The sequence below is a fragment of the Orbicella faveolata genome, unplaced genomic scaffold (genome assembly GCF_042242905.1).
Source record: "Orbicella faveolata isolate gen_17 unplaced genomic scaffold, um_ofav_v1 contig_12, whole genome shotgun sequence".
In the NCBI taxonomy this organism is placed as follows: domain Eukaryota; kingdom Metazoa; phylum Cnidaria; class Anthozoa; order Scleractinia; family Merulinidae; genus Orbicella; species Orbicella faveolata.
The window spans coordinates 7,838,576-7,865,000 of NW_028301539.1; the positions used below are offsets into that span (position 1 = coordinate 7,838,576).

Consider the following 26,425-nt stretch of genomic DNA (forward strand, 5'->3'; position numbering starts at 1 on the left):
ATTTGAACATTGTTGACGTTCGAAATGCCGGCACGGCGCTCGGTGAAAGTTGGGGGGAGGGGGTGGAGACGGGGAGACAGAGGGCGGGAGCCCGGGAGAATAGGGGGCGGAAAGCGGGAGAGGAAAGGGCGGGAAGTGGGAGTTTTAAGAAGGTAAGAATCATTTATTGAGCGTTAAAATACTTTCAAAAACAAGAATCCAAAATGTTTGTTGACTTACATTTAGCTTATTTTGAGACTTCTTGACCAGCGGAAAAATGAAAATTCGCCCTTAGGGTGAAAAACTGAGGCCTCCTTCCGCTAAAATTAGAAACCCTTTCGGCGGTGGCTACTTCATAGGTCATGAAATGTCACTGAAGCTGTCAAAAGACGTGAAAAATAGGAGCAAGGCTGAAAACAAAGGAAAAAAGGAAAGAAACGCCTATGGATTGGCCAGCTAAATGACAAGGATGTGTTATGAACCCCTTGTTTACAGGGGACGGGAGCAAGACGGACGGGAACGAGAGTCGGGAGATAAAGGAACCCCGCTGAAAGCGGTAATGGACGAAAAGGGATTGGAAAGAAATTGTCCTCTCCCCAGTTTGCACTCGTTATACGAAACCAAGATGACGGCTTCAGTAGGGCTGAAACGCGGAAATATTCTCTCCCCAGTGAAGAGCAATTTACGGATCATTGACGGATTCAGTTTCGCTTTGTTATTTAACCAATCCAACCAGGTCCTCATTATTCTGCATTTTGTTCACTTTCAGATAATGAGACACAATTTCGTTACGAATCATCACACTCCGAGGAATAACGAATCTGGAACGTACTGTTTTCACTGTTGGTCGCTAGGCTGTTTTGAAAAATTGTGTCTGTTGCGTAAATATTGGACATGCATGGAGTTATTTTGTGTCAAGAAATACTTTGAAGTCACTTGCCGAGATTAAACATGCCTCCGGGATTTCGGCGTAATTTCTGGGACAATTATGAGCCCGGTTCGCTGGTGAATGTTGATTGCTTTCTGCCAACCGGAGTGGTTATTCAACTTCAAGTTCGCACTGACGCACCTCTGGGAGAGATCAAGAATCGACTGTGGAGAGAAGCCAGCAGTTATCCCTTGTTTAATTTGCTCAAAGATGCATCAGCCTACGTGTTTGTGTGCGTGAATCAGAAAGGAAAACAGGAGGAACTCTTGGACGAATCGCGCCAGTTGATCGATGTGCGTCCTTTTAGACCGTTGTTGAAACTGATCCACAAAAAAGGTGACAACGAAGAGAAACTATTCAATTCTCACATCGGCAACCTGATCGGGAAGAGCTTGCATGAATTCCATCAAATGCAGGATACCGAAGTGGACGATTTCCGTCGAAAGTATCGTCAATTTGCGGAGAAAATTGCCTGCGAGCGACGTCAGCTCGATTGGATGGGACGGGCGATGTACGCCTACCCTCCCGAAATTGAAACCACTGAGCCCGCTTCGCATATTGAAAACAATTTAATGGAAAACAGGCGTTTCTTAGTCAATGTGGCCATCAAGAACAATCGAGCTTCAGTAAAAGACATGCACGTTTTCAACGTTCCTGCAGATGCGTTTCCAGAAGAGCTCTTGACGTTAGTGTTGAAGAGGCGAAGTGTTGTTATGGGAGATCTGGACCTTGAAAACCAGTCTGATTGGGTGTTGAAGATTGTTGGGCAAGAAAGTTATTTGTTGGGAAATTATTCACTATTGCAGTACACGGTAGGTAGCCCCTTTTAATGAGAGAAAGTCGCTATTACCAGAGTTTAAGGTTTTATTTCCTTATAGCCCCTTATTTAATTATGCACATTCATACTCAATTATGCATACTTTGAATTTTGTGAGTCTTTTTGAATTCAAAGTTGCCATTTGATATAGGATAATAAAAATTATGTAACAATGTGGAAATCTTTCTATATTGGCTGAGAAATAATTCATCAGTGAATGGTGTGTAGCGTACATGTATATGTACAATTTCTACACCATATTTGATAAGCAGGAAGTGAACTATTTGACTATAAGTATTCAGTTTTTCTTCCTGAAATCCTTCACTGCTCACTATGCAATTGCTAGAAACTTAACTTTTCACATGCAAGCAAAAGCAGTCTAGTGAACTATCAGGAGGACGAAAATATGTGAAATTTTCGTATAGTGGCATAGAATTATTTAGTTTTGTTTACTTGTAAATTTGCCAGTCCCATTAAATTCACGACTGCCATTTGTGTGTGATGATGGTAGAAATGAAACTATCTCTATTTAATTTAGTATAGGAAATCTGGAAACATTTAATTTTTTTTTTTTTTTTTTGGTAAATCCATAATGTACAACATGAACATGAATACAACAATGACTCATTTAGACCTACAGAAGTGAAGTAATTTAATTGAAATCAGTGATCTTTAGTCATCAGAACTACATAAAATTTAATACATCCAAGAATTCAATACATCCAAGTTGTCCATTGTAACGATGTGACCACATGACATGAGCACATGACCATATGACATGACCACATGAAGTGTCTACAATTCCATAATAACTGTAGGAGGAGTCCATATCAGTGAGAGTTGTTTGCATACATTTTTTTGTAGTTTTTGCTTGGGATTTTAGCTTCTGTCCTTAATATAGTGGCTCTCCATAATTGTAAGGTGTCCACAAGGCAAGAGGTAATGGTAATTAGTTGTTTCTTATTTTGTTTCAGTACATTCGCACTTGTATATCTAAGGGTGTCAGACCAATGCTTTCACTTGTGCTTCGTTCCTCACTTCAAGTTGAAGTACTCGACATGCAGAGTAGGATAAGTCATTTTCCACAAGGGCCAGTTCCGCCACTACCCCAAAAATCATTGCCAGCAACTCTACAACTGTGGGATATTGAGACACATGTACGAATTAAGATTGTTTCTGCAGCTAATGTGAATGCAGGTGATTTAATGAAGGTATGCAAGCTATTTTTGTGTTTTTATTCCACCAGTAAAAAAAATACAGTAAATTGTGTATCATTAGAAACCTTTTTCGTAATTTTTTATTAGGAGTCTGTTGTAGCCCAGTTCTCAATCTTCTTCAGTCGTGATAGTTTTCAAAGGGCAAGCTGTAAGAAGCCATAGACATATTGGCTTCTTCCCCACTTTGCGTCTACTGGACCTTTAGGTCAGGCCACCCTTTAGATCTCCCTCCTTAACTTCCACTTGGAATTTTGCTGCTCACATTTCCAATGCATTCCTTGCACTACAGATGAGAAGACATCAACTTGATAAATTGTTTTTAAAATGTCAAGGAAACAACTTTCTTTGCATGCTGCATAAAAGATTGGTTTTGTCATGTAGATGGTTCAGTCTCATCTGATCATCTAGACATTGTAAAACTTAACTGTTTGTTAAAATCATATGGCTTAAACAATGATTTTTTATTATCACTGGTAATATTTTTCTGTAAAATAGACTTAAGTGTAGTTGTAGGTACAAGTACAATATTACCATTGTTGACAATGTGTAGAGGAGTTAAATTGGGAAGTGCACCTGCCATGATTTCGTGATCATTACATTATTGTTGATCATTTGGCTTTTTATGTGCAAACCTATTTAGGTTGGTGTGAGAGCAGGTATTTACCATGGTGCAGAAGCTCTGTGTGACATTACAAGCACAAGACCAGAGAGTGGATCAAATCCATCTTGGAACCAGTATTTGGACTTTGACTTAAATATGGTTGATATTCCTCGTATGGCACGCCTTTGCCTCGTTATTTATGGCATTTATGTTACTACAAAGAGGACCAGAAGAAGGACAAAAGAGGTAAAAATACATGTAATCGCACAACACACAAATCATCTTGGCCTTGACATAGACTTACAGTAAATCACATGGCCGCCATGGACAAGGCTTGATATTATTATGAGAGACTTTATTATTATTATGAGAGGCCTGGTATTCCCAGCGAGACTTCAATGAGGTCAATGAATGTATCAGCTTATAATCCATCAAATATTTTCTCTTGCTTGTGATTAGTTTAGGCGTGTCACGCGACTGAATATGCCCCAGCTAAAACGAGGAATATCCGAGTGATATTCCCCAATTTTCAAAATGGTGCGTGTTGTGAAAAATATTATTTTGAAGGATAATAAACACACAAATTATTTTAGCCTCCCTTTCGAGCGAAAACATGCTTTTATATTTGACCTTGGATATTATCTGTTCCTTAAAGCTCACAGTTTCCCTTTAGCTGCACTCTCAGAAAATTAATCGCTTCTCGGAACAGATAATGTCCGCGGACAAATATCCCAGCATGTTTTCGTGCCAAATGGAGGCTATTGTTTATATAATTTCCAAGTATTTACATGCACATGTCGATCATGTGATTTGTAATGTGGGCAGCATGTGTTTATCGCATTTTGCTGGACCAGTGTAGTATGGGAAAAGTTGTGAATTAAGCCAACAATAATATTTCAGTTGGCTTTTTAAACCGATGAAGGTCAAAGTTGTTTGGCCAAAACATATTTCTATAAGTTGCTATATATAAACATTGTTGCAAGTTTTAACATTTCAGCTAGTTCAGAGTCGAACGCAACTTTAAATGTCACTGCACAGTATGAATTAAAGTCCAATGAAGTAAAAATAATTGCCGCTTATTTGAAAAGCCTTTAAAAATGAAAGAAGAACATTTGGCATTAATTTTTCCTTCTTGGAATATCTTCTTTTGTTTAAGAGATGCTTACATTTTTGTTTTTATATGCAAATGAGGAAATTGATGACATCATAAATTGTTCCTCTAAAACAGTAAAATACCAAATCAAGAATATCTCTAGAAATATGTACATCACAAAAGAAACAAATTTATGTGCCCCGTTGTGCCAACCCGTTGAATAATATTAAATTTTGTTTTTTTTATTTTCATATGTTTATTTGAATCAATTTAACCATCCGTTCACAGTCAGTAAGGTTGTTAATTGTTTTAAAATATTGTCTGATCTCTATTGTGCAGGGGATGTTTGTGGAATTTTGAAATTATGGACCAAGATACTCTCCTACTGTAAATATTGCCTGAGTGTCAAACCATTTTTTGTCTTTTTAGGAAATCATTCCAATGGCATGGGTCAACACAACCCTGTTTGATTACCAGGGTAAGCTACGGCAGGGTCCATTGAAGCTCTTTGCGTGGCCTGTACCTGAAACAATGGCAGATCAACTCAATCCAGTTGGCACAGTGGTGTCCAATCTCAACACTACTACCTCAGTCTCACTTAACATTGAATTTCCAAGCTACTGCCATGCTGTTGTGTATCCGTCATTCGACATGGTAAGAAGAGTGTTAAATGTGTAATTTGGAGTTGGATACATGGATTTTATTGTGAAATTTCAAAACTCCATGAGGCCCAGTCTTGTCCCGAGAGCCCCTGCCCATCTAATAGCTGGCAAGGCCTTGGCACAAGGTGACTCTGAAAGAGAAGTCATTTTTAACCAGAAGTGGCATTCACATGTTTCATTTTATGCAGGAAAGTCACCAAAAATTATTATATGAAAGGAGACTTGATGGACAATTTCAAGTTTGGGCCTGAAAGGGGTTTCTGTTGAAAGTTCTGTTTTATGTGTCTGTAGGTTGCTGAACTGGCTGCAGGAGTAACTGACGCCAAGATTTTTGTAAGTATCCTTAACAAATCAACTGTATTTTGGTGTACCCTTGTATAAATAGCATAAATGACGTCATAAAATGTTCAAAACTCAAGTGGAACCAGAAGTTGCAGGCGAGTGGTTTCACTGCAAAATTTTATGTTCTTGTATGAGAAAATTCCCTCACTTATCATACATGTAACAACATTATATTAGAACCACACACTTGAAAGTGCCAGTTACTAGAAGAAATGCTGTTGCAGCCCAAGTGTTAACAGTTATAATAAAATATGTAGTGAAATCTTGTGGGCAGTGATTTCCATACAGAAAGTCTGAAAGCTGATATTCTCCCAATTGTGGACATCCTAGTGTTGTAGTAAATAAATTATAATTACACTGTAAATATAATTTATTATAATAATTCAGTTTGTTCAATAAACCTATCAATACAGGGAGGAGCAGATGAAACATTGCTTGAACAACTAAGGCAGGTTGTAGACCGTGAGCCTTTGGCAGTGATCTTTGATCAAGAAAAGGAGCTTGTTTGGGAGAGGAGGTTTGTGTTTTTGATCTTTTGTCATCTTTGAAAATCACGGTATTAAAAAATAAAAAACGCAAATCTCTTGCATTAAATTGAAGAAGTTTTGGCAAGTACAGTATAACATTGTGGGAGGTGTGGTGGCCTCATGGTTAGTGCGCTCGTCTACAGATCTAGCGGTCTGGGTTCAAATCCTGCCTGGGGACATTGTGTTGTGTTCTTGGGCAAGACGCTTTACTCTCACAGTGCCTCTCTCCACCCAGGTGTATAAATGGGTACTCACGAACTTAATGCTCGAGGTAACCTTGCGATGGACTAGCATCCCATCCAGGGGGGAGTAGAAATGCCCCCAGTTGTTTCATGTTACTGAAACCAGGATTAAAGCTCTGGTCTGATGGGCCGCTTGGCTTGATGCAGACTTTACCTTACAGTATAACTTTATATTAATTATTATTTGGTATAACTCATATTGCTGTTGTTTTGTGGTCCCAGAATAACTATCACATGACTGTTCTTGCAGAATTGACTGTCGAGAACATTTCCCACACGCTCTAGCAAAATTGTTGTGCTGTGTGAAATGGAACAGAAAGGAAGATGTTGCTTTGGTAATGAACAAGCGTTTTCTAACTTGTACCCTACCAATAAGCACTATATTAAATGCCATTAAATAAAATGATGAGAAGAAAGATTAAGAATATTGTCAATCGACGTTTCAATGCATCAAGCATCATTCCCAAGACTGAGGTCATTAATCCTAGTATCAAAGTTGTCATTTACTGGTTGAGCTTGAAATGGACTGCATTCCAGTATGCGTGGATTATGTGAATGTGCTAATCATCGGAGAATAGTTTTGCATGGAGCGAGTCAGACTGCACGTTGAGTGATGGGCACTGAATAAATGCCAGGTTTAAATAAACATTGCCAAATTTGACAAGGTCAAGATTTGAATAACTACTCAAAGGTTTAATTAATCTAGAAAATCTGAAAATTATGACCAGTGAGTTAATGTATTGTGACTGACACCTGCATTTTGGACATATTGATCACAATGTTTATAATTTTTAACCCAGCTAAGAGCTGATACAAGCTATTTCCATTGTCAACATGAAATAATGGGTCTAGGTATGTTAAAAATTATCAAATGTAAAAAAAAAGTTGGTGATTGAGCACTGGTAACATTTTTATGAATCTAAGGTAGTGTGAGATGAAAACTATGTTCTAATTAAACATGACTTAGTGAGTGTTTTGTGTTTCACCTAAGTACATGCATATGGACTTGTATTTCCTAACATGAAGAGAGGTGGAAAACAGTACGGACACAAAAGAAATTATGAAACTACATGTATCCTAATTATTAAAGGGGTATAGAATGGTCCCATTTGATTTAAAAGTGGTTGCAAAATTTGGCCTTTTCTTGAATTGCTCACAAAAATTAGATGAGTGCTCACTTGCTCATGCTCACAAAATTTTTGCCACTGCTCACATGCTCGAATTCTTGTTAAAATGTGCTTGATCCCTTATGGCAAAAGTGGAAAACATTAGGGAAGCATACACGTGCTATGAATGTTTCTGGAAACATGCTTCCTCATTTTGCTGACGTTTGAAACTGACGCATGTAAGAATTCTTCACGAAAGCCACCCACAAAGATAGAGCTTAGGCTAGCAGAAAATTTATGAAGTGCTCGCTGCTTGCCATCTATATTATGTTTCTAAAGTGCTTGCTGCTGGCAAGACAAACTTGATCACTGCTCGTACTCACAAAAATAAACAAACTGCTTGCATGCTCGCAAAGACCATTTGATACCCCTTATTAAGAGCACATTATCAAATGTTGTCATGGTTGTTATCCTTTTGTTTTAATGCAATGAATAATCATTATCAGATGAGTGTGTTTTATGTGGACATGTTCTGTCATGTTATGCTTGTTTTTAAATATATTAAGTGAAACTGTCCTCACATATATCTTTTTTCCTTTGAACATGACAATTTAATGTAACTATCATGTAACTATGCTTTCAGATGCAGATTGTGCTTCCAACTTGGCCCAGGCTGGACCCAGAGCAGGCTTTAGAACTGTTGGATTTCACATATGCTGACCAGGAAGTAAGGAAGATTGCTGTGCAGTGCATTGAAAACATGAGGTGGGTATTTTCTGCAATCCCAAATTTTGTATATTTACCTTACCATCCTGTGGTGACATAGCAATCATTGACATGGTTAGCTCTTATTAACTGAGCTTAGTTGGTCTGTATGGCAGAATATTAACCAAGGTTGTGAGTACAGTGTGCACATGACCGAGTTCAAGATTCTCCCATACAGACCAACTAAGCTCGGTTAAGATGTTTCTTATATGGTCAACAAGAACAGTTTAATTCGTTAATGAAACTGGTTTGTACTAGCTGGCATTTTGCTTATGAACGGTGATGAGCTAAACTTGTTTGCTCGTCCTCTTTACACATCAGCCTTTTTGGCACTTCCATAAATAAATGATGTTAGAAGAAAATAGTCAATATTTTTGCATTTTAGTTTGCAACTTTTTCATTGCAAGACATTACTGGTCTAGATGGGAAAATCTAGACCGCTTTAAACATTGATTTCATCCAATCAAATTCGGGAATTCAGTAGTTCCCAGTCTTCCTGAGACACAGCCATCTAATAGCGGAGCCCCATACTCATATAGGAAAGAAAAGGAAACCCGTGAGTTGATTTTCTCATGGTTATCATGGCTAGAGGTATTGCTCGTGGGCGCACGACAACGACGACGACAACGGAGTCGCACAACATGACGGCCATACTCCAAATAATGGGTTGACAGAGACATGCAGCCTTGGTTTACCATGCACTTCTTTGATATTGGACATCCATGTTATGATCTATTGATACCTGTCAAAACAAGGTATCCACTGACCAGTATCACGTGACTATATCGCCGGCTCAAGTTTACAGCTCATCGAGGTCGCATGTTTTTTTGAAGTTGACTGCTGACCAAGTGCTGGTTTCAATTGGATCGCGGGCTCATCTCAGGTTAACTTGTTGAAAACAGGGCAGGATTGTTCGGAAGCCGGTTAATGCTAGTTAACCCAGAGTTAAAAGTTAAACGAATTATAACTTTTTCTTCTATACAAATGTTGTTTGCTGCTTTGTTTTGTGTATATAGTGATTATTAATACTCAAAACAGAAGGCCAGACAATATACAGAAAACCTCAACGCAAAGTTTCAAAACTCAAATCAAAATTCTACCTTTTCCTGGGTTATTTGGCTCTGAACAACCCGGCCCAGGAGCTACGCTTTTAGGCTGGCCTAAATCTATATATGATGATATATGATGAGGGAGTGCATTGGCCGTATTATAATGAGCTCTGTGTTGTATTTTTGGGTAAGACGTTTTACTCCTTCAGTGCCTCTTCCTGCATTCTGTAGGTGTAAAGGAGAGGGTGGCAATTAAATGCACCCCATGCACCCAGAGAAGAAGAGAAATACTCCTAGCCATAACTTGGCTAGCGTAAGACCTGAGAATTTCGTACGGGTTAAGACTGCTATATTTTTCCAGTGTTACTTCTTTGCCATTCCCACGTATGCTGTAATCATTGCCAATTCAATACCTTTTTGCCTCAACTTTGTTTTGCAGCGACAGGGAAATTTCACAATACCTTCTACAGCTAGTCCAGGTAAACCTTAAATTTTGTTACACTTACTGAGTTGATTTCATTTGATCCTTTGGTCAGTTGGCATCTGATTTGTCTTATCAGTATCAATGGACTTTCTTCTTTCTTTCTTTCTTTCTTTCTTCTTCTTTCCTCTTTTTATTTAATGAAATAATTTAAGTCTGAATATGAGCTTTTTTTGCATTTTTGTTGTCATGTCTGCAGGTTCTTAAATATGAATCGTACCTAGATAATGACTTGGCAGAATTTTTACTCAGAAGAGCTCTTAAGAATCAGCACTTTGGGCATCAGTTGTTTTGGTTCCTCAGGTACAAATAAACTATTTTTAGTATTAGCATTAGTCTTAGGCTCTCTTGCATTCACGAGCACTTGTGAAAGATAACAGATTTCTTGTTTACAACCGACTGTAAGTGAAGTCTCTCATAAAGTGACGAACTGTCTGTCAGTAATCTTGCCGATCTTGGAAAACCATATTGTATAGAGAAGTAACAGTATGGCCACTGTAAGTTGTCAAATCAAATCCTCCACCCTACCGTTATCTGAATTTGTTCTCGGTAGTCCCAAGTTCAACTCCTCGGCCGTGCTGTGTAAATAGCCAACTGGTCAGCGTACCACCAGTTGGGATTCTTACATGTAATAGTTTATGTTCCATTAGCAATATTTGTTTATTTATTTACAGTGTCCCCTATTGGCACAACATTACTAAATTTATTTATTGATTGATTTGTTTATTTATTATTATTTTGTCTCCTCAGAGCTGAAATGGAGAACCCAGAAGTATCAGTAAGGTTTGGTCTGATGTTAGAGGCTTACTGTCGTGGTGCCCCGTCACACATGAAAAGCCTGCAGCGTCAGGTTAGTATGGGTTTTGTGTGAACACACCCATCAGGGGAAAGAATTACAGGCTGAATCTTGATACTAGTTGAACCTGTCTTTCCATACTGTTGATACTGGGCGTCTGTTGAAATGGCTTTTTTTTTTCAGGCCGTTGCACGCGCCGTTGGTTTCAGCTGCGGGTTCAAACAAAGTGATCACGTCATGACAAACATCTTGGCCACAGTTTGCGGAACAACTTTCGCAAATTCCTCAAAAGTAGCGAGGTCGTGGCAAATCTTATCAATTCGAACGCGCTAGAAAGTACGAAACTCTGCAACAAACTTGTAAACAAACTGTGAAGCACCTTCCCCGTTCACTGACTTCACGCATCACACGATCATAAAATTCGTCATCACGTGGTTACAGTACTGTTTTTTTTTTTTGAATCCGTGAATGAAACCAATGGTGCATTCAACGGCCTGAAAAAAAAAAAGCCATTTCCACACACGTCTGGGATCAATAGTACACTGGTTGGCACTCTGCTACTGAGCTACAGAGGACTTGTAAGAGCAGGAGAGGCACTGTGAGATTAAAGTGACTTGCCCAAGAATACAACACGTTGGCCCCGGCCACGGCTCGAACGGACCGCTCAATCCGGAGTCGAGCGCACTAAGCATGCGGTCTCCATGCCTCCACCAATATACCCGTAGATGATAAAGGATGCAAGTGAATATATGAACATTTAATTTTTTTCAGGCCCATGCTCTTAGCAAGATGAAGGCTGTTACTGAGCTACTGCAGCTTATGGAGAAGGTATTGATGACAGTTTCTGGTGTTGTTAGCAATAATGTTAGCGTTAAAAAAAAAACAGATGAACCCCAAAGCGTATTACGATCTGTTCTATTTTGTTTCCCGAAAATTTTAATATTTGCTCTCGAGGGACCAGTCATAAGGTGATTTGCTATATAGCACAATAAAGACGTGGGAAGAACTCATGTGTAAAACAGCAGTCGTCGGTCGACATTCGCGGGTGACAGTGCACATGAAACCCTCTGACGTCATAAGCCTGGTTTTCACTAGCGACGCAAGCGCAAGTACAAGCGCAAACATAGTACTTCTTATTTCCCCGTGAAAATGGCCTTGACGCAGGCATAAGAAAAGCGCAAACACAAGCACATGGGTCGAAATTTTTCCTTTTTCTTGTGCTTGAGCTTATGCTTGCGTTTGCGCTGCAACAAGTGAAAACGAAATACCGCTCAAGCATAAGGCAAGCACAACGATATTTACCACACGTGGTTATGTTTGGGCAATGAAAACACTGGATCCAGATTAACTCGCGCGTAAACAATTTTTCAAAATGGCGGAAGGTTCGGATGATTTTGCTTGTGCTTGTGTTTGTGTCGAATTTCATTTTCACTTGGGTCATCCCTACTGCTTACATTTGTGCTTGCGCTTGTGCTTACCTCGCTAGTGAAAACCAGGCTATAGAGTTTTCAGTGTTGTTGCCTTCTTCTAATAAGCGCTCGCCTAGAGGCATTTGGCGGGAAACAGCCGTATTGTTGAATGTGATGTGACCTCAAAGTAGCAAATGAGAGCGTATGCTGGTGGGAAAGAAATATAGAGCAATCGTTGCAGACCATGGGGTATCCACGCCATCACATACCTCAGGCAGTTCTTTGTCTCTTTGTTTCACCATTTTTCCGAAATTTAATCCATTGGATTTTTTTTCCTAAAGAACCATTTTGGTCTAGTCTTGCACCTATGAAAGCCGAAAAGCTAACGGTAAATGAAACAAGACTTTCCAAAACAAAACTAGTGAGAAAATGGCACTATCTTTTCAGGAGTTCTTTTTTCTTCTGGAAATTTCCCACTGAGTTAACCGAAAAGTCCTGTTCCATTTACATTCCAACCGGAATTACCGGAACGTTTTGGTAAATGGACAACGACCTCTGTGCCTTGTCCCGATGCCTGCCTACTCTAGGAAGATGGTTCCTCTATTTTTGCAGGCTGTAACGTAAGGCTTGAAGTATTAACCATAACTCAATACTGGAGTGACGCCTCCACTAGGAGTTAAGCATGCAATACTGAAATGTTAGACAAATCTTTTCACTTCAGGACTGAAAATTTACTAAAGTCGATGACATTTAAACTGGAACAAACAAACAGTGAAGTAGTATTGCAACCTAACTGAAACTAAACACCGTGGAATGACTACCGATTTACTAACACTAGCATTCCCTCCAGCGGGGAAGGTGGTGATGATTCAATTCTCTTCATGCCACGAAGATTGGAATAAGCTCAGTGGTCCAGTGGTATTGGGCACTTGAACCTTGGGTCAGACTTTATTTTTCAAGGCTATTTAAGTTGTTAGATGCTTTGATATTTATGTTGATGGCTTAGTGTGGTTTTCAATTTGGTTTTCTTCTTCTTCGTTTTCAGGACAAAAGGGACAAGAATTTAAAAGCTATGAAAGGACTCCTACGACAAAAAACTTACCAGTTGGCACTATCCAAAATTAGCTCTCCTCTTGATCCAAGCTACGAGCTGCGAGAGTTAAAGTATGAGATGTCATTCTTGTTAAGTACATGGCTTTTGATGTATTTTGCTTAAAAATGGCTGCTGTAATAGCTTTTCATTAGATCGGGTTTCTCTTGAGCGTCCAAAGCTATAATCCATCAAATATTTTCGCTCGCGCGCGATCGGTCAAATCGCGTCACGTGACTGAATGTACCCCGTTTAAACTGGGGAATATTCGAGTGATATTCCCCAATTTTCAAACTTGCGCTTGCTGCCAAAAATATATGAAGGATAAACACGATAGCCTCCATTTGGCGCGACAATATGGGTGGATATTCGTCCTTGGACATTATCTGTTTCTCAAAGCTCACAGGTTTTCTCGAGCTACGCTCGCAGCAATCTGTTGGCTTCTCGGAACAGATAATGTGCGCAGACAAATGCCTTAGCATATTCTCGCGCCAATAATTAATTAATTAACTAACTAACTAACTAACTAACTAACTAACTAACTAACTAACTAACTAACTAACTAACTAACTAACTAACTAACTAACTAACTAACTAACTAACTAACTAACTAAATAAATAAATGAATAAATAAACAAATACATTATTGAGTATAATAGAAACAAATGAAAACTCTCCATAAACCAAACATCTCCTTTAACTTCGCGTACAATTGGTATTAACTAGTGTCAAATAGTTAAGTCATTCATCCCCATGACCTTTGCCCGGTAGTGGAAGGTGGTTGTACAATGAGGGATTTAGGGTTATTACTGTAATGCCAAGCTTGAATTCACTTAAATTTTTCCCATGTCTCTGAACGCATTGGAAGCTTATAACGGAAGATAACCTACAATCCTGGCTAAAATTCTCGGGATAATCCTTGCGCTTCTAGTGATTGTACAGCTCACCTAACAGAGAAATGCATATACCCTCCCTCCCTCCCCCCTTACAATGTTGTCCATATAGGAAGAATTCTATCCACTAGCGAACATTGTTGGGGGTGCGTGTTGAGGGGGGGGGGGGGGGGGGGAGCTGGAGTAGTAACTAAATTAAGGCTCGTTTAATTAATAGACAAACATTCATGTTTCTGTTCACGATATAAGTTAGGTGTCCCAAGGACTTTTGGCGAGGATTGTAGCTCTCTACACACATTGAAATATGATATAGTGCTAGATTATCGTGAGCTCATGTCAAGTTTGACATGAATTAAGTTTGTATTTCTTTATATTGGAACTCTGCCTTGTTTTCTCTGTCAGTGTTGAAGATTGCAAGTTTATGGATTCAAAAATGCGGCCACTGTTTTTAGTGTTTAAAAACTGGGATGACTTGGGTGACCTTGTACGCATTATCTTCAAGAATGGCGATGGTGAGTGTGATATCATTTGATTGACTGGTTGGAACGTTATTGAAGAGGTGTACATGAAATCTTGTTCATAGCCATGCTTGTCACACAACACTGCGTGATAAACCAAGTAACGCCGGCAAAGGAGACTTCAGTTTCTCCCGAATAATTGGCACACTTTGGGGCTCAAATCATGTAGCCATGTTTGTCCCTCTCTCTCGGGCCCTCTCTCCTAGTGCGTGCCCGCCCATAACTTTGAGTAAAACATTTTCCCGTTGTCCCTTCAGCGATGAATGAAAGAAGAGCCCAATTAACTGTAGTTAATCCACTTGACGACCTGAAATAAACTCGGTCTGTTTGTGTCATCCAGATCTTCGTCAGGACATGTTAACGTTACAAATGTTTAAAATCATGGACAGGATCTGGCAGAATGAAGGCCTGGATTTAGGGTAAGTTTTGCGACAATTTTAATGGCGATAATTTCCAAATTATTTTAATTCTGAAATTGTTTTAGCATAACTTAGTGGCTGCTCTATCAAACAAAAACATATATTTGTATTTCAGGAAAACGTCATGAAAACTTCATGAAAAGGCGAACTTGAAACTTTAAGATTAACCAGCTCTGTAGTTAGACCGCTTTTGTGTAGCCAGTCAGATTCTGTGTTTACCTGAATCAGTCAATGTGTTATGGTAATTGCAACTTTGCTCTCACTTCAACAATTGACCTTTCATCTTCATCTTTCTTGGCGCATTTTGTGTAAAACTGTAGAATTTACAATTTTAGCGCCGTTTCTTCAAAAATTCAACCAAAGGGCACTGATAATCCTTGTTTAAAAAGAAAATCACTCCCTGTTGCTTGTGGTAGAACAGTATGTACGGCGCATGCGTAATGCCCTTGCATAACTCACGAGATTACTACTGGTTCCCTTTGACTTGCAGTAAGTCTTTCTTGTTAATGGGATTCACTTGACATTTGTAGAGATGACTATAAAATAAACAAGAAGATCTGTTAGATCTTATAACCGCGCTTTTAAAATTTAACTGTTTTCTTAGCGCTACAGTCCCAACGCAGTGTACATTCCAAAGCAATCCTTGATGATTCATTGATTACTGTAGACACCACATTACTTGATCAACACAAACTGTATTATTGCACCATCAGTCGTAACCGGTGTGAAATCTCCGATGACGTAATAGTCTTAATCTGGAACTTTCTTCGGGATACGTATGGGCATGAAGATACGAACACTATTAACAACAGCTTTCTTTCTTAAAAGTCACGATTAAATTAAATTGTTTTTTCCCTTGAGTAAAGGGCTAGCAAAGAAGTCACACAAGTCACATAATTCAAGAATTGCGTTATCCACGGCTATCCTTAGTACGGTGGTTATTTCCCTACCAATGACGTAATCCTTGCACGTTCTGACAAGTTCGTTGCTTGGCTTGCAAATGTTTAATTTTCCTTCCGATCTATGAACTCGCTGCGATGAAACCGCCAAAGAATTTACTTCATTTGCCTAAAACCACAAGAAATACTCGCAAAATTACAAATAAATTAACGAACGTCGCTTCTGGCGAAATAAACTTGCAAAATAAACACGATCTTATTTGTCACGTAGCGAAAGTGAAAGCTGCAACGTCAACGCATTCCATGGCTGACGTAATACCTTTTTTTAGCGTGTTTATTATTCCCTTTAAATCCAACGCTTTGATAAAACGAAAAGAAAATATTTTTTTTTTCACAAAAAAGAAAACAATATCCATAAAATTGTCCGTCTATTTATGTTTTAACAGCTTCTGCCGCGAAAACATCACACGTTGCGTGACTCAAACTTTGGCCGAGCGGAGGTCTGCGTCTGGTCACCGACAAAAAAAAAAAAAAATAATAAACCCCGGGTAAACCTAGAACCGCGCTCGGCCCATGGCCGCGCGGTTAATAATTCTTGATCCTTTCTATTATAGAATGACCCCGTATGGCTGTTTGTCCACGGGCAGCTCTGTTGGACTGATCGAGGTCGTTCATGATTCTATGACCATAGCAAAGCTACAGAGAAACAAGGGAGTCGCTGCTTTCAATTATAACTGCATTTTGGATTGGCTGAAGGAATTTCACTCCACTGAAGAAAGGTGTGTGTATTGCAGAAGTTGCAGGGAATCCAGAAATCCTGAAAATAGTTGGAAATCGTGTGATTGTTTTAATTTCCAGGCCTGGAATAAAAAGATCAGCACTGACTTCATTGTTTCTATTTTTCTTCATTAACATGCAACTTTACGCAGAGAAGTCACCTTGCTAGATACAACTTGACCCCAAGCATTTAGGAGCCTGTGAAACGTAGTAATTAGTGAAATGTTTGGCTCTTTGGGTGTAAAGGTCGGCACACACGAGGGGACTAGTAGTCCCTGCGACTAGTCCTTGCAACTAGTTCCCTGAAGAGTTTACACGAAGGGACTGGTCACAGGGACTTGTCCCACGAACAGTTCACACGAAGCGTTTTGAGGAACAAGTCGCAGGGACTTGTCCCTAAAATTCAAACTGGTTTGAATTCGTGGGGCTAGTCGTAGGAACCAAAGTTGGTCCCTGCGACTAGATATTGCAGTAAAAATGGCCAGTTCACACGATGGGCCGGGACTTGTTACCGCGACTTTTTTCAGGGACTAGTCGCTGGGTGTGCCGACCTTAATAATCGAGGAGAAATTGGCTTTCAAAATATGCAAAATTTTCGCGGGCCAAAAATACATTTTTCGTAAAATTTGATGTTTTTAAACCCTCGTCGCACAAAACGTACTGTCTACATCTACATCTTCATGTTTAAAGCAGCAAAAACTTGAGTTACCACGCCATGTATAAAATTTTAAAATATCAACGATAGACGGGCCCAAATTCCTTGAGACAGTTAATCGTGGCACGCCCTTTCCATATTCAAGACTGATATCTTTGTAGCTTGATCAAAAACTGAATCCAAGTTGAGGATTGTGACTTTAAATTGGATTAACAACAAATTTAGTGGGTGTTTCCTCTTTCCTGCTTTGTTTCTTAGTTCTTAGTTGATGTCTGCTTTGTTCGAGTTATGTAAGTTATTTTACTGCAATAATAGCATCGCTTGTCACAAAAGCGTTTGTTCCCTTTTAAAATGAGGTTAGAACAAGGGAGTGGCAAACGAGCCGTTAAGCGAGTGTGTCACTGATGTTCTTACCACATTTTGACGTCTTCTGTGATCAGTTACTGAAAAGAAGCAGGTACTTTTTGTTTGCATTAAAAAATTGTTATCTATACGTCTGTCCTGTCCTGTAAGAACCAATCAAAATGTGAGAATAATTTGACTTATTTTATTTAAAACTAATGCACGCTCAGCTCCAATAGCGGGTATACAGCAGCTATATTCTAAAATTGAATTTTTTTTTTTTTCATGTAGTCTGTCTGAGGCCGTGCGTCGTTTCACGCTCTCTTGTGCCGGGTACTGTGTGGCTACGTATGTTCTGGGGGTGGGTGACAGGCACAATGACAACATTATGGTGAAGAAAACAGGACAGGTAGGTTTGCGACCATACGTGTTCATAACGAAAGGTAAACTTTAACACGGAGCCAATGACGTCCCGTTTTAGTAGTACAATAAAAGCGTGGGAAAAAGTTCCCCTTGCCAAATCACGATTGGTTTTAGTTTTGACACTGGCGACTCAGACGTCGTACATGATCTACGTGACGTTAAGCTTTTGCCGATTGCGTTACGAGTTCAGCCGTTTGAGACGATGTATGAGAGTGCTTTGAAAATTGCTCTAAATACTACTGGTTCAAAATAATTGATAAAGATAGTGGTTTACTTGACATTTGTCTTGCGTTGTTTTGATGGCTCTGTTTTCCTGGAGACGGTCTCAAGCCATTTACGCGAGTTATCCTTCTAGAAATGGCTTTAAACCGTCTCCTTTTATTTTAATTATTTCCTGCACTAAGGTAAAGACTGCACACAAGCCAAGTGGCCCATCACGCCGGAGCTTATGCGGGTTTCTGTAACATGAGGCGACTAGGAGTATTTGTACTCCCCCCCTGGATGGGATACTAGTCCGTTGCAGGATTACTACATTACTTTTGCCGGTACCCAGTTATACACCTGAATGGAGAGAGGCACTGTGAGAGAATGGTGTCTTGCCTAGAACACAACACAATGTCTCCGGGCAGGGCTCGAACCCGGACCGCTCGATCCGGAGACGAGCGCACTAATCATGAGGCCACCGGTCCTCCCACAGTTCACTTAGCATTATGATAATTAACTACATAGATTTATCAATAGCTGGATGCCCTCTCTGTAATTCGTCTCCTTTTCAGATTTTCCACATCGACTTCGGTCATATCCTCGGTAACTTCAAGAGCAAGTTTGGAGTTCAGAGAGAAAGGGTACCCTTTGTACTTACCGATCATTTTGTACAGGTGATTTCCGAGGGCAAAAAGCAAGGCACGGTCGAGTTTAAGAGGTAAATCTTTGCTAGTCTCAGTAGTGATTCAATGGGTCTTCTTTAAAGGAGCTCTGTCACGTTATTTTAACCTGAAAATAATAGTCTACTGAGATAGAAAAATGCCAAAGAGATAATAATAAACCATAAAGGAACAAGGATGGCTAAAGATGGAGAAGATTAACACGGATTACAAACGACGAACTTGAAACATTTAGGCGAAATTTTTCAAGTTGCGTAAACCTTGACGTTGCTCCTTTAAACACACATATAGCAGTTTGAACGTTTTTTTTTTTTTTTTTCTTTTTGATTTTCTTTTCCTGTTAGGTTTAAACAGCTCTGTGAACGAGCCTTTCTGATACTTCGCCGCAAGGGACCTCTTCTGATCAACCTGTTTGTCATGATGTTGTCCGCTGGACTCCCAGAGTTGCGGTCACTTGACGACATTGGCTACTTGCGGAAGACACTGTTGTTGTCTTCCTCTGAAGAAGACGCCATCAAGGATTTTAGGAAGAAGTTCGACCATGCCATCAACAAAAGCCTTTCAACGTCAATGAACTGGTTTGCTCACAATTTAAACCAAAAGTAACCCTTGAAGAGTATCGAAATTGCAGAAGCTCCCCTATTTTAAAGTCACATGTTCAGTGGATTGGTTTCGTACTAAAAGCCCATTTAAGGCCTGAAATGTCCCATTTGGCCAGCGGCAGGGTCAAGTAAACGCGGGAAGAGTTACAGTGACCAGGTTTTACGTTTTTCTCTTTTAAATTTGATTGGCTGGAGAGAAATAAGCTTGTTACGCTACGTATCTTTCTCTCAACTTGTCCCGCGAATGTTTGCGCTGCTGCATTACAAATTTCACAAGACATTGCCTAGTATAACCGTTTGAAATGACCTTTCGTTGCAGTAATCGCTGGAGAACTTGATTTGATTTTGTGCTACCCTTGATGCATTCAAATGTTGCGAAACATGTTCATTTACACTTACACTTTTTTTGAGCAAGCTTTGTCGCAACAAGTTAAAATTGTGAGACAAGTTGACAGAAAAATTGCCCAATGTAACAAAAGTACTTTACGCGAGTAAGAGTAACTTGACAAGTTTTTTACGGGGCTGTGTACAGGAAAACAAGTTCTTGTTGACAGTAGTTGTAAGTCTTTTTGCTGGTGTGAGGCAAAAGTTAAATATCATGTCCTTGACTAGTCTTGTTAAGATAAATTGAAAACAGGTAAATTTGTCAATCAAGACACCAAATTTGCAACTAAGCATTCTAGCCAAATGAGTACTGTTTTGTTGTACACACGTACAATATACCGTAAACTGCCGCTTAGAAGCCCCTCCGGTTATAAGCCCATCTACCTGTAAACGAAAAACGTACATCTGGTTGTAAGCCCCCACCCCCACCCCCCGGATTTAAGCCCCCACTAGTTTTCCTTGTTTTGAATTCATTTTATTATGATGTTTTATATTGATGTTTGAAAGCTTAATTTCCAGTAAATGGAAAATCTATTTCGATCAACCTGTGCAGCTATAGTTCGTATCGAAACGGGTTTTTTAAATTCCGGTTATAAGCCCCCTCGGATATAGGCCCCTCCATTTATAAGCCCATCTAAAAACTCTCACGAATTTGTTTAAACCCGGGCATTATAAGCGGCAGTTTATGGTACAATTCTCAGAATAAAAGGTGTGAATTTGCGTTCAATGCAGCTAAAAGTTGCATGCGGAGTTATTTTTTTTAATCGAACACAAATACATAATTATGTTCTTGAGGTAGCTTTGCTGCAATCGTTTCTAAAAAAATGGACTTCAATCTGTTTTGTGCAATGCTTGTTGCAACGAAAGTGTTACTGGACATATCCACTGCTTGCGTTTTTATACTGGGCAATCTGTTCTTACAATCTGTGAGTAGCAACAAAATTGCGGGAGAAGGTCCTTAGTGTAATAGCGCCTGCAGGGAATTTTCCCTCAATTTTGGTGTAACTATAAAATAGTATGAAAATTTATCATCATTTATTAGAATAGATATTAGATATTGTTAGATATTTATTAGTCTTATTTAGTATACTTTTTTAGTAATTCGAGGTTAGTTGGAAATATTAAAATAAAATTTATATTTCGAAGGCAGAGTAAAGATGGAGAAATAATGACATTGAAGTATAAACTTAGCAATGAAGTATAAATTATTGTGTGTTGGGCTAACCCGCGTAGCGTAGGATTTCGCGCGTGACTGGTTTGCTTCGCCCACGCCCTTTTCCCTTTCGGAAACGGTCGTTGCCATTTTTGCGACATTTAGAAATTTTGCCAACTATTAATGAGTTTTTTTCTACCAAATTAGAGAAAAAGAAAAGTTATAAGTCACGACCCGGTATCGAACCCAGAACCTTTCGCATGCTAACTATACACCACGAGGTTGATCCGGCATCGACCATTTACGAAAGGGAAATCAGCTCCGCCGGCGGAGACGCGGACTGGTAGGGCTCACTCACGGTTCTTTCGTCAGAGGCTCCACCGTTAAAACAAAGCACTCACGGGCAAAATCTAGGCTAATGTTAGGGCGTGCTCGTACCTTGTACGATGCGGGCAATCTAGTGTGAACGCAAACTTGCATTACTTTAGAGGACTTTCTAAATTTTTATACCTAAATAAACGTGAAAGACCAGTGCCAAAAATGCGGAAATTGCCATTTTTTCGAAGGTAGCTGTTGTCCTCGACCATAAGATACGGGTGATAATATTAAAAGATGCATATATTTTTTAACATTTCCTCCGTGAGAAGAAGGATTCCGAGACCGGGCGATTTTGCCTGTTTATGGCAATAAACAGTTGTCCTTCGGTAAAAAAAATGCACTAAATTTTTCAGCTTGTTTATTTTAGACATAGACTGTACTTGTCTGGACGTTATAATAAAGAACAGCTCCGTTCCTGAGAGAACGGCACTATTACCTCAGAGTTTGTCACGCGTTCAGAGTAAAGATTGCGTGACGGGCCCACAGAGGTCAGCGACAAGCTCGTGCAACCTCACCAGAAAAAACCATTGGTAAAGCATCGAGGGGCATAATATTTGCCCTTTTAATAAAGATTTTTCCACGCGGAAACAATACATTTGTATTTGCTCATGATTCCAATTTTTTGGTATCTATACCCTTGGGAAATCTTTGAAAATTCCGTCCGGGTTTAGGCCCAAAATAAGATGTAGCTTGAATTTAGAATTGTAACATTAAGTATTTCAGAAAGACCTCGTTTTCTTGCTGCGAGACAGCAATAATTTTAAATTTTTAATAAATTGTTTCTCACAATAAAAATGTACCACGTGTTATGAGCCTCCACGTGTTGTTCGCAGATTTCTTGTTCTTTGTTCTAGAGGGGGGCTCTAATAATCCCGATAGATTTATTTGACAGCTGTTTAATAATAATCTTCAATCCTTATTGGTCACGACCGTGAAATTCACGATTAACTATTGGTGGATTAAAAATAATCCATTATCAAATTTCAGTAGGGTAGCGCCATGTTGGATGTTTATAAATTGTATATTGTCTCCAAAATGATTGCAGATGAATAATTTCGAGGTTTTCTGGGCGGAATTTTTCTCGGGAAAGATTGATAATGGAAGGTGAGGAGGCTTCTATTCATTTTAACTGTTTCGTTCACTATCCGAACTTCACTGAAGAAGGTCTCGAGGTGGAAAGCGTGGCGAGGGGAAATGGTATTCAACTTCACCCAAGCACCCAACTGTCAAGCCTCGCTGCGAGCGTGTTGAGCGAAATGTTTCAGAAGCAAGAAATCGATGGAAAAGTTATCATGAAAGCAGACAATGCGAAAGGTCAGTGGAGATGGTTTTTTCTTCATAAGAGCTCAAGCTTTTACATGGTCTTACCTTTTAATAGATTCTTGGACTTTGTATTCGTATTCGCTTTTAACCTATTGTTGTCAATTCATATCGCTAGCTCGCAATGTCAAACTGAAACAAGGTTGTGATTTTGGGCGTGTAGTTTAAACCCGGAGTTTGAGCTAAGCTTAATATATTTTCCTTGAACTAAGTAACAATCTGAAAAAAGTTCAAAGCTCCGAAATGGAGTTAACATTTTTTTTTTCAATCCTGCAGATGAAGGATCGCTTTCTTGCGCTGTCTCTCTTTGTGAACTTCTTATTAAAACAACTATAAACTGATTTGTTCGAGATTAACTTTGAAGAAAATTATTAGCTTGGGCTGCAATTCTGGTGGACACGATTGAATTACTACCCCAAGGAGAAGGCAGGGAAGGCCGGGGGAGGTGGGTGGTAGAGGAGGGAGGGGGGTGGGGGTTGAACGCATGATACTTATTGAGAAGTTTCAGTTCAAACTCTATAGTTTGATGTTCATAAACAAATTCCAAATTGTTTGGAATGAGCCGCATCAAGATCAATAATCCAACAGCACTCAGTTTGTGGTGCATCAAAGGAACTGATGAATCCTTACCCAGAGTGGATTCATCCTGATCCGATCACCTAGTTTCTTGTTCCTCTGGTCCAGTCCCGTAAAAATTAGTAAGAGTCTTGTAAACAGAATTAATTGGCCTTATGGTTAGTAGTGCTGAGTAGTTAGTGTCTTTGAGCAAATCAAAGCAGTCAACAAGCACTATCCAGGGTGCTCTCTCATGTTCTTGGACAAAGACACTTAACCAGCACAGTATAGTCTCCTTACTTCTGTGCAAGCTGTCAAAACACTAGGCTTTCCTGCAATGATCCATTACCTCATTCAAGGGAGTATATACATTGTACTATACAAGTGAATATAATGTGAAAGTTCATATATGTGAACTGCAGAGAATGATATGAAGATGTGATTGATCATTGCAGTTATGCACAGAACTTAAGCAGTTGTGAAATTAAAGCTTGAAAAAAACTCAGGCCTGAACGGGAATATAATCACTTGTATTCTTCACGTTCTACGGATATATTTCAAACTCACAACGTGGTCAGCTCCCAGTTGGCCTAATAGCTCAGTTGGTAAAGCACTGCACGGGTATCACAGAGGTCATGGAACCCATTCAGGCCTGAATTTTTTCAGGCTTCAATTTCACAACTGCTTAAGTTGTGTGCATAACTGCGATGATCAATCATATCTTCATACACTGTACTCTTATCTAGTTGATTCAATTACTATCAAAATGGACCGAGTAAAGGACCTGCTTGATGACACATTTTCTTTAAAGACTTGTATAATGTACTGGGGCCTGTTTCTCTAAAGCCCCAAAAACTTTTCGGGCCGGTAAAGCCATTTTCAGTTCATCTGTATCTAAAAACGGAGATGTGTATACACCTGAAACTTCTTTATGAAGGAAACCTCTGTTCATATTAAGAATGTGTGAATAAAACAGCCCTGTAATAGCAAGGTTTGAGATTTTGCTATGGCTTTACGGGCCCGAAAAGTTTTTGGAGCTTTCGAGAAACGGGTCCCTGGGCACAGTCTAAGCTATAAAAATTTTGACTTAGGAATAAACACCAGCCTGCTTCCTGAGGTTAATGTTCAGTTAAAATGATGTATAAGAGAAGACAACACTACCACCTGTTTTGGAGCACACAATCATAAAGCTGGTTAACCATCATGGAAGTTTATAACTGAATATAAAATCTGAAATAAGTACCTCAGGTATTTGCTGGAGCAAATATAACATAAGAAGTAGTTATATATATACATACATGGTATATCTTCAAGCACCTCTTTCTTTTGATGTGAATAAATGATCTATTCTTACTTGAAGCCACCTAACTGATTTTTTTTTTTATATGCTAGTTTTCATTCAAGTTCGCGATCATTGGAAGCCACACCCACTTGCTGATTTCACTTCTGGTGGTGACTTGGAAGCAACTTTACATGAAGCATTTGGTGAGATTCTGTGGACCAAAGATGCGGCAATCAGCATTCATGTTCATCTGTGTTATGAGTAAGTTATTAGCATAATGAAATACGTTTTAACTTACTGATTGGCATTGCTGCTTCAAAGTATTTTGAATTAGGCTCTGCCATATCTTTTATGTCATTAACATTGACATTGCAACATTACTCTTACCTTCACTCATAAATGGGGATGAATGGTGGCTTTGAAAAATTCAGTAGGAATTGTCTACACTACAGTCTAATTCTCCTAGTCTTCTTCATCGATCAGGGCTAAAAAAAAGCCCTGTCTAGTCGTGCAGGACAAGTAGATTTTTCTGGCAGGCAAGTAACTTTTCATTCTTACTTGCCTGATGGGCAAGGGCTTAGGCAAGGTGTCTTGCAACTAAATAAAAAGAGAACAAACTAAGACTTGACCAGGGCAAGCAAAATTTGAGAGCTGCTTATCTGAAGGTTGCAAGCTGGAGTTCAATTTTTTTGTTTTTTGTTTTGAGCCCTGATTGATCAGGACTTAGATGTTGGTCTACACACAAGTTTACAAGAATTACTTGCTTCCTCATAGAAAATTATTTCCCATGGTGAAAAGAGAAAAAAAGATCTGAATGGCACATTAAAGCACATCAATAGCTGTATCTAGGAATGATGACCCCAGCTTGTAAATGTAAATTTTCTTTTTAATATTATTGTTTTTTGTTGACATGTTAAATTTTGTTAAATCACAGTAAAGACTGGGACGATCAGAAGGTCAAGACAGCCATTAAAAAGCTTCTAGAATATTACAGTCAAACTCACTTAGAACGCATGCTGTGCCCCTTCTCACAGGTAATTAATACACATTTACTATTAAATACAAATTTTAACTATCTGTGTAGCACTTTAAAGCTTAATATTTAGCATTAACCTTTCTTGTCAAATTGGAAAGTGGATCACTATTGCATGGTAGACTAAATGAGGTCGGTAGCTAGGTAACTGGGTAGGCGGGTAGGCAGGTACATGTAGGTAGGCAGGTACTGTAGGTACAGTAGGTTACGTCTGCAGCCCATCAGGGCTATTTTTGCCAGTTACCCATTTTTACACGTGGGTGGACTCAGAGGTACTGTAAGAGTAGACTGTCCTGTCCAAGAACACAGAACAATGACACCAGTAGGGCTTGAACACAAACTGCTCAATCTTGAGTCCAGTGTACTAACCATTAATTCTTAATGGTCACCCTGCCTCCTTTGATCTAAACACGTTTTTATGTTTTGTCTATATGGCACGTTTTGTCAGCCGAAAAAAAAAAAAAATCTTACCTCAAATGCTACAGAGAACATTATCAGTGGTGATGGGTGGGAAACAAGTAACCGTCCACTTCTATGATAAATACATTTCTCTCATTTTAACAACAAAATTATTTAAATAATATCATTTATTTTCAGGGCATGCTGTCACAAATATCAAGAGATCAATACCCCTGCCGTCTGTCATCTGAAAAAATTAAGCTTTTTGCAGCATGGTATGAACATTCCCAGTTGAACAAAGAGCAAGAGGAAGATGGATCAGTCTCATCTCCTGGAAAGAAAATGCTTATTACTCTTCGTGGCAAGAAAATTGTCTTCAATTCTTCGATTGAAATTCCATTACTC

At 39.2% G+C, this 26,425-nt stretch overlaps 2 protein-coding genes across 2 annotated transcripts in view; both read left to right on the forward strand.

The window, feature by feature from the left end:
* The first annotated feature begins 564 nt into the window (after window positions 1-564).
* LOC110047735 (phosphatidylinositol 4,5-bisphosphate 3-kinase catalytic subunit beta isoform-like) lies at window positions 565-22,250 on the forward strand. The gene is made up of 19 exons (XM_020753475.2): window positions 565-1,719; window positions 2,699-2,935; window positions 3,582-3,788; window positions 5,065-5,289; window positions 5,589-5,630; window positions 6,053-6,156; window positions 6,659-6,743; window positions 8,158-8,279; window positions 9,768-9,807; window positions 10,009-10,112; window positions 10,560-10,659; window positions 11,377-11,433; window positions 13,060-13,178; window positions 14,400-14,509; window positions 14,856-14,934; window positions 16,448-16,612; window positions 17,899-18,016; window positions 18,807-18,952; window positions 19,259-22,250. Exons 1-19 carry the CDS (start codon window positions 931-933, stop codon window positions 19,518-19,520), a joined length of 3,111 nt encoding a protein of 1,036 aa, XP_020609134.2. The 5' UTR covers window positions 565-930; the 3' UTR covers window positions 19,521-22,250.
* A 145-nt stretch (window positions 22,251-22,395) lies between these two features.
* Window positions 22,396-26,425, forward strand: part of LOC110047736 (uncharacterized) — a 4,772-nt gene continuing 742 nt past the window's right edge. The window contains exons 1-4 of the mRNA XM_020753477.2: window positions 22,396-22,745; window positions 24,699-24,849; window positions 25,523-25,622; window positions 26,219-26,425. The exon at window positions 26,219-26,425 is cut by the window's right edge and continues 742 nt beyond it. Of these exons, the coding sequence (XP_020609136.1) occupies window positions 22,529-22,745; window positions 24,699-24,849; window positions 25,523-25,622; window positions 26,219-26,425 (675 nt within the window). The 5' untranslated portion in view covers window positions 22,396-22,528. The remainder of the gene's footprint in view (window positions 22,746-24,698; window positions 24,850-25,522; window positions 25,623-26,218) is intronic.